Source organism: Diaphorina citri, unplaced genomic scaffold (genome assembly GCF_000475195.1).
Source record: "Diaphorina citri unplaced genomic scaffold, Diaci psyllid genome assembly version 1.1 scaffold1254, whole genome shotgun sequence".
In the NCBI taxonomy this organism is placed as follows: Eukaryota; Metazoa; Arthropoda; class Insecta; order Hemiptera; family Psyllidae; genus Diaphorina; species Diaphorina citri.
This window is the reverse complement of record NW_007378683.1, coordinates 71,937-84,688: the sequence shown is the minus strand read 5'-3', so window position 1 is coordinate 84,688 and position 12,752 is coordinate 71,937. Positions and strand designations below refer to the sequence as shown.

The 12,752-nt window shown below is 39.0% G+C and overlaps 1 protein-coding gene across 1 annotated transcript; it reads left to right on the top strand.

Annotated features, from left to right (window-relative positions):
• The first annotated feature begins 4,779 nt into the window (after positions 1-4,779).
• LOC103514992 lies at positions 4,780-11,158 on the top strand. Its single transcript, XM_026827819.1, has 2 exons — positions 4,780-5,019; positions 10,471-11,158. Exons 1-2 carry the CDS (start codon positions 4,890-4,892, stop codon positions 11,064-11,066), a joined length of 726 nt encoding a protein of 241 aa, XP_026683620.1. The 5' UTR covers positions 4,780-4,889; the 3' UTR covers positions 11,067-11,158.
• The last annotated feature ends 1,594 nt before the right edge of the window (positions 11,159-12,752 follow it).

Here is a 12,752-nt window from a genome sequence, read left to right as displayed (position 1 = left end):
AAGATTGACTTGATTTGTTGAAGACCTAATAACGATTTGATAGGTATAGGAGGGGTCAGTCCAGTGACCTATTTTTGTAGTAATAAAAGGTAGAGTACAGTTACAGCAGGATAACTTAACAGTATCCGCTGCATTGAGAATACCCAAACGACAATTCCAACATATCTACAATGCCACTGTGTTCTGTAAGGGGCTCCTGTTAAATTCAAATGGCACAAGAGTTTGCGATCCAAAACACAAACATTATAGACATCTTTGTTTATGCAGAATCTCGATAGTTCATCGATTTGAGTCTTGTTTAACGATAAGAATATCCCAACTTTCTAGTATAGGTTTCCATATTCAACAATGTGGTGTACAAACTCATGGCTTTGTCAGACTCACACCAGGTATTATGCATGTTGATCACCTACTATATCTAAAATTTTCAGATCCCATTTTTAAGGATAGATTCAGGGACAGATTTGGTTTCTAGGGGCAGCTTTTAATCAATCTCTCGCTCTTTCTTTGTATCGGTACCACTGATGCTCATTTCTCTGAAATCTTCAGGAACCTCATGAGCACCTCAAATCTTCAGCCAATCAAAGTTTTCAGCCATTGTAGGGTAATTAGAGCAGTATTAGAAAGATCGAGCTTAGATCAAAGTCTTCACATTTAAAAAACAGCAAAACAGCTTCTTTCAGAAAAATAGGGAAAAGAACTATTAAAAAAAGCAATAAGCAAAACGCAAAACTTTCTTTCAGAAAAAGTCAGAAATAGAAAAATCAAAATCTGGAAGATTCTGAAAACTGAAAAAAAAAAATCCGAAAAAGTAACACAACACAAAAAATCAATCCTACGCATGAAAACAGACGTGAGGCAACTATTGACCGTGTAGCGGGTGTCTTGAATGCAACGAATAACTTCATTAAACGTTTAAGACCGTGTGTGTGTATGTGTGTGGTCGGGTGGGTGTGGTGTGTGTGATGGGTGTCGGTGTGTCGTGTCGCGCTCGAGCTCGCGCCGTGCTGTGATGGGTGTGGTGTGTGTTGTAGGTTGTTTTGTGTGTGGATGGTCCCGTCAAAGGACGGGTGCAACGACAGATAGTGTAAGTTATTATGCTATTAGACCTAGCTCCTGCTCTGACCCCGTCCTTTTCTACCGGCGACCCCGCACACAAACACACGGTAAACACACACCGACGAAGCGCACGTGTTGTTTGGCCAGTTGATTTGAAATAATAAAAGTTCAGTTCGCATTCTGGAAATCTGTGTCCTCATTTCTAAAACATAGCGCAGTCGGAAAATTTTTTCCTTTGAAAATGTTATGGTGATTTTCTTTTTCCCCCCGTTTTTGTCAATATGGATCAATTCAATAAGCCCTGTGCATTGTTAATGACAGGCAATGTTGCACAAAATTTCAAGGATTTTGTGCGTGATGTCAAAATATATTTTGCAGCGACAGAAACGGATACAAAGCCAGATGGGGTGAAGGTAGCAAGATTGAAGAATCTTATGGGCGTTGAAGCTCTCAATCAGTACTCGGCAAGAACAACAATAGAAGAAGGAGATGAAACAATGGAAGGTGTAATAAATGTGTTGTCTGAGATATGCCTACCAAAGAAAAATGAGATTTGGGATGTGTATCAATTCTTTGATCGGAAGCAACAGACTGGAGAGACATTTGACAGTTTCTATTCTGAGTTGAGAAGACGGGTGAAATGCTGCTGTTTTGATGCTCAGGAGGAGAAATTGTTGAAGGTTCAGATTGTGCTGGGAGTGAATTCAAAGAATGTTCAACAACGGTTACTTCGGGAAGATATGTCATTGGACAAGATGGTGGATTACTGCAAGTCGATAGAGAATGCTGAGAAGAAGGCGCAGGTGTTGAACTCAAGTGTTGATGTGAATTATTTGTCGTCTGCAAGTGGAGTCAAGCCAACGTCGTCAGGAAGCAAGGATTCCAGATATGGGGTCAATGAGAAGAAGTGGGTGTCTCGTCCTCCTCCTCCTCCTCCTAGTCCTCCAGGGTTTCCTCAAAGTCATGTAAGAGAATTCAGGCCACGATTTCATGATCGGTGTAAGATGTGTGGGTGGTTTCATGGTGTTAATGTAGTGTGTCCAGCGAGTCGTAAAAAGTGCAATACGTGTGGACAGAGAGGGCATTTTGCTAAAGTGTGTGATAAAGTGTTGTTGAGTAAAAAAGTGCATGTAATGGATGGTCATGAAAGTAGTGATGATGAGTTGTGTGAGTATGTTATGAATGTTGATTCTGTGAATGTTGATGATGAGTTGTGTGAGTATGTTATGAATGTTGATTCTGTGAATGTTGATGATGAGTTGTGTGAGTATGTTATGAATGTTGATTCTGTGAATGTTGATGATGAGTTGTGTGAGTTGCATGTAATGGATGGTCATGAAAGTAGTGATGATGAGTTGTGTGAGTATGTTATGAATGTTGATTCTGTGAATGTTGATGATGAGTTGTGTGAGTATGTTATGAATGTTGATTCTGTGAATGTCAGTGAGGTCAGAGGTGAGAGTAAACACAAGTCATGGATGAAACAGGTACTTGTCAATAATTACCCCATTGAATTTAAACTTGACACGGGTAGTGAGGCTAATATATTGCCATCTAAATATTTGCATTTTCTAAAGCCTAGGCCTGAAATGAAGAAGTCAAATGTCAGGTTAGAGGCATATGGGGGCAATCATATATTTCCCAAGGGATCAATCAGTGTCTTACTTGAGACTAAGGACAGGATAGTCCAGGCAGATTTCCTTGTGGTGGATCTGAATAGTTCAGTACCAATTTTAGGTCTGAATAGTTGTGTTGATCTGAATCTGATCAAAAAGGTAAATTTATTACTCACAGGTAATGATGATAAATCCAAATTTGTGAACAAAAATAGTGATGTGTTTACTGGTATTGGTTGTTTTCCGGATCAGTGCTCACTCCAATTGAAAGAAGGAGCTATTCCTAAGGCTAGTCCGTGTAGACGTGTACCTATCAAAATAAAGGATAGGTTGAAGGATACTCTGGATGCTTTGGTAAGTAAGGGTATCATTGAGCCAGTGGATGAACCTTCTGAGTGGGTGAGTAACATGATAGCCGTAGAGAAACCGGACAAATCTTTGAGGATTTGTATTGACCCTGTAGAGTTGAACAAGTACTTGGTAAGAGAGTACTATACGATTCCAACACATGAGGATATTTTACCCAACCTGGCCAATAAAAGGTATTATTGTGTTTTTGATTTGAAAGATGGATTTCACCAGATCAAAATGGACAAGGAATCAAGTAAGTTGTGTACGTTCAGTACCCCGTTTGGTTGTTATAGGTACTTGCGGGCTCCATTTGGATTATCGGTAATTCCTGAGAAGTTTCAAAAGTTGACATTTAAGTACTTTGGTAACATAAACGGTGTTACAGTGTACTTTGATGACATTCTCTGTGCAGCAGAAACTAAGGAGGAATTAGATCAGATCGTTGAGGAAGTTCTCAGAGTGGCTCGTAAGTACAATATAAAATTCAATCCAACCAAGTTGCAATATCATGTGGAAAGTGTGAAGTACTTGGGTCAAATATTTGATGTTCATGGTTATAGACCAGACCCAAACCGAGTGACAGCAATTCAAAATTTAAAAGCACCAACTTGTAAGAAAGAGTTGCAAAGCATACTTGGTATTTTGAATTATTTGAGGAATTTTATTCCTAATATGTCGGCTCTAACTGCTCAGCTCAGGGAGCTGTTAAAAAGTAATGTAGAGTGGAGTTGGACTAGTGCCCATGATCAAATGTTGTCAAAGTTGAAGGATTCTGTGTCAGAGGTAACAAAGTTGGCACATTTTGACCCAACTCAAACTGTTCAAATTCAATGTGACGCATCAAAAGATGCATTAGGCTGTTGCTTATTGCAGAATAACAGGCCAGTGTCTTATGCTTCGAGAAACTTGACTGCTGCTGAGCGTAACTATGCTCAGATAGAAAAGGAGCTGTTGGCGGTGGTGTTCGCGTTCTCTAAATTCCACAACTTTGTTTATGGTAATCATAATATTACTGTCATGACTGATCATTCACCACTGGTGTCCATAGTAAAAAAGAATATGGGCGACATAAAGAATAATCGTTTGAAACGACTGTTGATCAAATTATTGCCGTACTCTTTTCAGTTAAATTACTTACCAGGTAAGTTCATGTATGTGGCAGACTTGTTGACGCGTAATTTTGAAAAAGAACTAGTGGAAGATGATTTGTCTATGAATGATATGGTTCATGTTCTGACGGAATTCATTGCTGAAATCTCAGAGGAGAGGTTTGATCAGTTTCAAAAAGAAACCAAATTAGATGCAGTTTTGTCCAAAGTTCTGGAATTCTATAATTCTGGATGGCCTAATTCAGTGTCAGGAGGTGGTGAGCTCAGTCATTTCTTTAGGTTGAGAAATGAAATTACAGTAGACAAGGGGATTGTCTATTACAATAGGCGAATGGTTGTTCCAGTGTCACTCAGGCGTTTTACTATTGATCTTCTACATGAAACGCATCTTGGTAAGCAAAAAATTTTGGGACAGGTAAAAAATTTATTTTATTGGCCTGGGATTACTTCTGATATTTCAAGTGTCATTGACAGTTGTGCTACCTGTCAAAGGTTCAAGAGAGCTAAGATCAAGGAGCCTTTGGTAAGTCATGAAATACCAAACATTCCATTCCACAAGGTTGGTATTGACATCGCTCATTGGGCAGGTACTGATTATCTCGTCTTGGTCGATTATTATTCAAGATGGATCAGAGTACGAAAGATGTTAAATAAAAGCAGCACTGAGGTAATTAATTGTCTCAAGAGAATTTTTTGCGTTCATGGTGTCCCTGCTGAAGTGATCTGTGATAATAACCCGTTTTCCAGTTATGAAATGAGTAAGTTTGCAGGTGAATATAACTTCAAAGTTACTACAGCTAGTCCTCATCATTGCCAAAGTCGAGGTATGGTGGAAAAGGCTGTGGGCATTGTGAAAGATATGTTCAAGAAATGTACTTATGAAGGTAAGGACATAAATTTGTACCTGCTCAATTACAGGAACTCTCCCGTGGCAGGTTTACCGTGGTCTCCTTCCCAGTTATTGTTCTCTAGAAACCTCAGAAGTAAGTTACCAGTTCCTACTAATCATCTGATTCCTGCAGTAGTGGATCCTTCACGAGTGTCTACTGAAATGTCTAGACATCAAAATGATCAGGCAGGTTGGTACAACAAAACAAGTACAAAAAAGAGCACTGAGTTTCAGGTTGGAGATCAGGTGTTAGTGAGAAATATTAAGACAAAGGTCTGGGAGAGAGGGGAGGTAATTGAAAGATTGGGTTTTAGGTCATACAAGATTCGATTTGTAAATGGAAATATACTGAGGAGGAATGCTGTGTAATATATGAGACAGTTTAAGTGTGAAAGTCCTGTGACTGACGTGAATGATTATGTACTGAGTGAGGACGCGGCAAGTCATATTGATGATGATGAGGAGCTGCCGCTACTGAGTGATAAGGAAGACGAAGGTCCCCCAAGCAGTGATCCCACAAGCAGGCCTTTAATTAAGGCCTGCTTGTGGGTAGGCCTTTAATTAAGGCAACCCGATCGATGGACTTACAACTAAAAAAAAGAGCATGTTTGGCCAGATGATTTTATGAAATAAAGTTCAGTTGCAATCTGGAAATCTGTGTCTTCGTTTTTTAAACAATCTACACGTCTTATGTAGGTACCTACCTATATCTAAAAAAAGAGGTGACACTAATACAAAACCCGTCAATCACTGTAAAGAATAAAATTAAAGAATGGTTGATTTTGAACCTTTTAAACGAAACAAAAGATTTACCTTTGGTTGATTTTGAACCTTTGAAACAGAACAATAGATTTATTCCCATGCATATTAATATGTATTGATATGCGTGGCAACTGTATTGGGGGATCGTAATGTTTTGAAAGATCGTAACGGGGGCCCCGTTCAACTTTGGGGCCCCAAATTTCAATCAGCGACGTGCCTTGATTTAATGAAGATGTGTACCAAATTTCATCAAAATCAGACCAGGCAATCGGGAGTTATAGCGGAACATACAAACAGACACAAACAAACATCTAAACCAAATGCAAAACGGTCGAATTAAAACATAGACCTCACTATCGTTCGGTCAATGAATGCTACATATGCACATGTATTGAATTAGAACAGAAGGAATACGTCTTACGTAATAAAAAGGACAGAGAACAGGTTTTATTTACAATTACTCAAAAGATTTAAAGTTAAAGAATGGTTGACCTTTTTTTTCTAACAATAAATTTACCAAGAATTGGGTTATCTTGACAGAATATTTTTCGTAGAAAGAATTGGACTCTGAAACGTGCAGAACATAAAATCCCCCTCAGTTCTGGACTTGCTCAATTCTGGATTCAAGGAACATATGTACCAAATTTCATCAAAATCGGACGAGACAATCGGGAGTCGGACCAGATAATATAGCGGAACATACATAAAGTTTTTCAACTATACCTACAGTTAATCATCTAGAATAACAACTTTGCGTCGTTTCGTTTTATTAACGAGCTCTTCACAATCTTCACCTGATGAATCTAGCACACAAGGACGTTTAGTATCAACTGCCTCTGGTTGCCAACTCAAGCTATTGGTTACATGACTGGAGTTCTCAATTTCTTCATTGTCAAGTATTCGAGTATCAGGTTGACCGGGTATGGAATAATTATCCTTCTCTTGTCCAATATCAGAACTAATAGTTTCTTTCAAACCAACGTCTTTCTCTTGTTGATTTTTCCCTTCTCCATTTGTATTCTTTTCGATTTGAGATAGTTCAGTCTTTGTACTGACATGATTATTCTCAACAGTTTCATCTCTTCCTTTCGAACAATTTGCAGTTGCATCAACATTACTTTCACTATCTGAAACGTTCATGGGATTTTGGGCAAGTTTAGAGGTTTTTGATTCATAACTGTTTTTAATTGTGCTCGGTTCAGAAGAATCAGAATTAAAAGAATGAATTGATTGTAATTTTTCATTCCTCATGATTACTTCATCAGAGTCACTATCAGAATCCAGAACAGTAGCTTTCCTTTTGCTAGTATTCTTCGTTCTTTTATTTAATTCATGCTTATCTTCATGGCCATTTTTATCGTCAGTGTCTGAATCGGAGTTCCAGGTGGGCGATGACGAACGAGAGTGATGGAGCAAGAGAATTACACATCTTTAGTGACGCGAGTAAGTCAGCTTATGCCGCCGTTATTTTCTTACGGGTCAGAAACCAACAAGATGATGTGCAGTTACATTTGTTGGGATCTAAGGCTCGAGTAGCGCCCACATCCAAGACAAAGAAGGGTATGACCATCCCCAGGCTCGAATTGTTAGCTGCATTGATTGCTGCCCGTCTGTTCTCTACTGTGGTAAAGGATTACAGCTTGAGAGACGTGCAGGCTACATTCTGGACGGATGCATCTACAGTCTTGGCGTGGCTCGCGCGACCTGACGACCCCTGGGACGTTTATGTACGTAACAGAGTTCAAGAAATAATGAGACTCACCAGAGAAGACGAGACGAGAAATATCAAGACTGAGTGGAAACACGTTCCCGGTGAGCTCAATCCGGCTGACATTGCGTCACGGGGCTGTTCTCCTAAGAAATTTGTTGAAAGCAAATGGTGGGAGGGTCCAAAGTGGCTTGAGAATCCTCCGGAAACCTGGCCGCAATCTGAAGTGAAGGCGGATGCCAGTGAAGTCAATAAAGAGAGAAGGAGGACGGTGGTGTCGGCTCCGGCTCAAGTGCTTGATCAAGAATGTAAGTGGTACAATAAATTTTCACAATATAAGAAAATTGTCAGAACCATCGGATGGGTGTTACGTTTCAGTGCCAACTGTAAATACAAAATACAGTATGGTAAATTACCTGAGTCACGTGATCTGACGGCCGAGGAGTACAAGGTGGCTGAAGAGAAAGTACTCTGGTTGTGCCAAAAGGAAGGTCCACTGGACATGGAGAAATTAAATCATCTTTCACCGTTCGTAGAAGACGGACTGATCCGATTGAAGACAAAAATCTCACACCGAGAGGACGACAAGGATTTTTGCCATCCTATAGTTCTACCTGGCATGCATCCCGTCGTGCAAAGATTAGTGTTAGATGAGCACAAGGAAAACTGTCACGCTGGGACACAGATCCTATTGAGTATTTTGCGTCAACGATATTGGATCACCGGAGGGAGAAGAATAATCCGCACAGTATTGAACACCTGTGTGACGTGCAAGAGATTCTCTTCAAAACACATCCAGACCGAAGCAATTCCTCTTCCACTGGATCGTGTACGCGACGCTCAAGTGTTTGAGGTCACTGGTGTCGACTTTGCTGGTCCGCTGTTCATCAGAAATGACAGTGGTGACCCAAAGAAAGTTTGGGTTTGTTTGTTTACATGTGCGGTCTACAGAGCAGTTAGACTCGAACTAGTAGACTCAATGTCTACTGACAGCTTCATCATGGCGTTGAAACGTTTTTGTAGTAGACAAAACAGACCGAAAATCATGTATTCGGATAACGGAAGCAATCTGACAAGCTTTAAGAATGTTTCTGAAAAATTAGACTGGGATGCTATTGCGAGTTACAGCTCAGCAAGGAAGATTGAATGGCGTCTCATACCCCCAGCTTCACCCTGGTGGGGAGGATGGTGGGAGCGATTGATTGGAGTGACCAAGAGTGCGCTGAAGAAAGTTCTCGGACGTACGTATGTGAATCAGGAAGTTCTACAGACTATCTTGTGTGATATTGAGAGTATCATCAATCTTCGCCCGCTCACGTATCTATCGGAAGATCCTACCGACCTAGCAGTACTTACACCTGCTATGTTTTTACACGAGATTCAAGAAGTTGGAGTTCCTGAATGGGATCTTATTCAACCCTCAGACTTAAGGAAGCGATATGAACATAGGCAAGAGTTGGTGAGAAACCTGCGAGTACGATTTCGTTCTGAGTACTTGGGTCAACTAAAGTTGTTCGCAAATAAGAAGAGTGGATATGAGATCAAATCAGGTGATATGGTTCTCATAGGAGATGATAATCAGAAGAGGATTGATTGGCCTATTGGGTTGGTCACCGAACTCATCACAGGACGAGACTCAGTAGTGCGAGTTGTACGTGTACGTACTAGCAAGGGTACACTCACCAGACCAGTTCAACGTATTTACCCTCTTGAATTCCATCTCGATCCTGACAATGTGTCCGCCTCTGAATCTGACAAGGTACCTGACCACTGTGTTGGTGAGTCAGATGATTTGTTGTCGAGAACGGGAATCGAACCCGGAACTCGTAAAAAAGTAGATTTGAAATTACCTTCAGTAGTTAAAAAAGACACAAAGGTACCCTTTGTGCCAAGGTCACAAATTACTCGTAGTGGTAGGAAAATTAGTAGACCATCGAGATTTTCTCTTTCTGATTGATAATGATAACTATCTGAGAAAAATATTTTAATTACCTAGGTACCTACTTGTTTAGTTTATTTTTTGTCAGATTACTCAGATTTTTCTTGAACTATTGATGTATCTATTGTCACTATTAGTTGTATTTTTGCCCTCTTTTAGATTTTCTTTGTTTTGTATTTTTTGTATTTGTATTTTTGTATTTTTTGGGGGGTAAAGTGCTCAATACTTTAATTTGATATGTAAACTTTGAATTTGTCTAGGAGACTTTTATTATTCCTCTCTTAACCTTTAAATTAGGTTTGTAAGGTTTCTTAGTATGTATAGTGATTGTATTTTGATTTGATATCATTAGTATTGCGGGAAATTCAAGTTTTGAAGTCATATTTTGAAATAAGGTACTTGTAGTTTTAAATTTTTGACATGTTGTATTTGCTTTTTTGGCCTTAAATTTTTTTGGCTCAGTGAATATTTTTTCTGATATTTTTCCTGGATAGACCTGATTTTTCCGCAACTTTTGATACCAAATTAGTTATGTTTAGTCGTAATTTAGGGTTTTCCCGGATTTTTTTCGATTTTATTTTTGCATTTTTTACAGCTCATGGGAAAATATTCAAACTTAGAATATTTTGGTGGGAGGATGTTGGAAATCGAATCCTCTTATAATTTGAATTTTAGCGCCTATAAACTTTGTGGATATAAAACTGTCTGTGGCAAAATACTGTATTGTGATTGGTTGAAATCCTGAATTCTTATTGGCAAAAGATTATGACGTATTTTCTCTTGAGCGCGCTGTTCAGTTTGTGAGTAGCTTGGTCCGGAAAATGGATAGTTTTTCCGATGGTTTTCCTTTGTAATTTGTACATCCTCAGTTACCTACTAGGAAATAAAGTCTGTAAAGTTGTAAATATGAAAGTCCTGGCTTTTCTTTTCCTAGCAGCACCTTCAGCTCAGTAGTAAACTCAACAGAACCCCTGGAGTACCCATTTAGACTAGTCAAACTCAACAATGATTTCCCCATTGTGATTTCTCAAGAGAAGGTAAGGACATAAATTTGTACCTGCTCAATTACAGGAACTCTCCCGTGGCAGGTTTACCGTGGTCTCCTTCCCAGTTATTGTTCTCTAGAAACCTCAGAAGTAAGTTACCAGTTCCTAGTAATCATCTGCTTCCTGCAGTAGTGGATCCTTCACGAGTGTCTACTGAAATGTCTAGACATCAAAATGATCAGGCAAGTTGGTACAACAAAACAAGTACAAAAAAGAGCACTGAGTTTCAGGTTGGAGATCAGGTGTTAGTGAGAAATATTAAGACAAAGGTCTGGGAGAGAGGGGAGGTAATTGAAAGATTGGGTTTTAGGTCATACAAGATTCGCTTTGTAAATGGAAATATATTGAGGAGGAATGCTGTGTATATGAGACAGTTTAAGTGTGAGAGTCCTGTGAATGACGTGAATGATTATGTACTGAGTGAGGATGAGGCAAGTCATATTGATGATCATATTGATGATGATGAGGAGCTGCAGGAGGAGCTACCGCTACCGAGTGATCAAGAAGACGAAGGTTCCCCAAGCAGTGGTCCCACAAGCAGGTTCGGTAGGCCTTTAAGGCAACCCGATCGATGGACTTACAACTAAAAAAAAAAAAAAATAATAAAAAAAAAGAGCATGTTTGGCCAGTTGATTTGAAATAATAAAAGTTCAGTTCGCATTCTGGAAATCTGTGTCCTCATTTCTAAAACAACATTACTTTCCTTCCTGTAGGAAAAGGAAAGTAAACGGCGTGAACGACCAGGGTATTCCTGTGTTAAAACGCCGTGTACTGTTCCTGTCAGGTTCTTCTGGATTTTAATCATGCTCTTCCAAGATAAACTCTTTCGCTCTCTTTCGAGTTTTTCGCACACCTTTTCCCCTTCATCTACCTGGAAAGTTTTGAAAATTTTCGGTAATAAAAAAAAAAGTGTTCGCTTGATTTATGGAGCTTTTACCTTGCATGAAGTTGCTGTGAAGGGTGGGCTGAAAAATCGGAGACCCCTTTTTACTTCTTTTTTGGTTAGTTGGAAGGAATTTTTCTTGTTTCCATTTCTGGAAAGGAATTTTCAGACCCATTTTACGTGACTTGACTGATAATGATAAATTTTGAGTAGTAAACCCCTAACTTGTCGAGTTTAATATAGGTTTTATAGAGCAATTTCAGGATCTTGTACCCAAACCGGCGCGGCGTAACCAATCAACGACCTATGTAACTAAGTAATCTCTATGGAAAAAAGTTCATGTGTAGTTAATTATTTTAATATGTACTGATGTCTAAATTGTCTAACAATAAAATTGAAATAACGACAAATGTACATGTACCTAGACACCACTGAAACTTTTGAAGGTGAAAAATGCACCCATTCCGCATTTTAAATAGATAGCTAGATACAAGTATACATGTGATATGATAAATTATGTAATATGTCTGTACGTTCCTTGTATATCAAAATTTTGGGCAAAACTTAATGAATCAACGGTGAAAAAGATTTTGATGAAAGTTACCAAACATATTTGCAATGCATTTTAATATTTTTAATTTTCCGGCATCGAAAATAAAATTATAAATAATTTATCAATGGTACCTACAATCAATGTTGATGTACTCAACTGATGTGAGTTATTCTGGATATGGTCATCAGACAGTCAAATATTTGAATTCACAGTCCTGATTTTTGTAGTTCATCTACCTTGGACGCTTAGACCACGTAAGTGTGATGTAATTTTGGCCAGCATAGCTAGCTGGCAGTTTTCAAAGGGTTCTCTTTGCTTTTAAAGAATAAGCACAAGTCCTCACAATGGTTGACTGCGGTTCAGGACGAGCCAATTAAACATGGCTAGAAGAGACCATCACCCCGGTGTATGGCAGAAAAAAAAAAAAAATATATCCTTTCTTTACTCTGCCAGCAACATTCGGCTACAGCTGAAGCCATCAAGCCACTACAACAACAGCAACAACAACATGTTGAATACACCAGTTCCCGATGAATCACTGAAGTTAAGTAACAGTTTGCTTGGTTGGTGACTATTTCTTGACCTTACTTGTCGAGTTTAATAGGTTTTATAGAGCAATTTCAGGATCTTGTACCCAAACCGGCGCGGCGTAACCAATCAACGACCTATGTAACTAAGTAATCTCTATGGAAAAAAGTTCATGTGTAGTTGATTATTTTAATATGTACTGATGTCTAAATTGTCTAACAATAAAATTGAAATAACGACAAATGTACATGTACCTAGATACCACTGAAACTTTTGAAGGTGAAAAATGCACCCATTCTGCATTTTAAA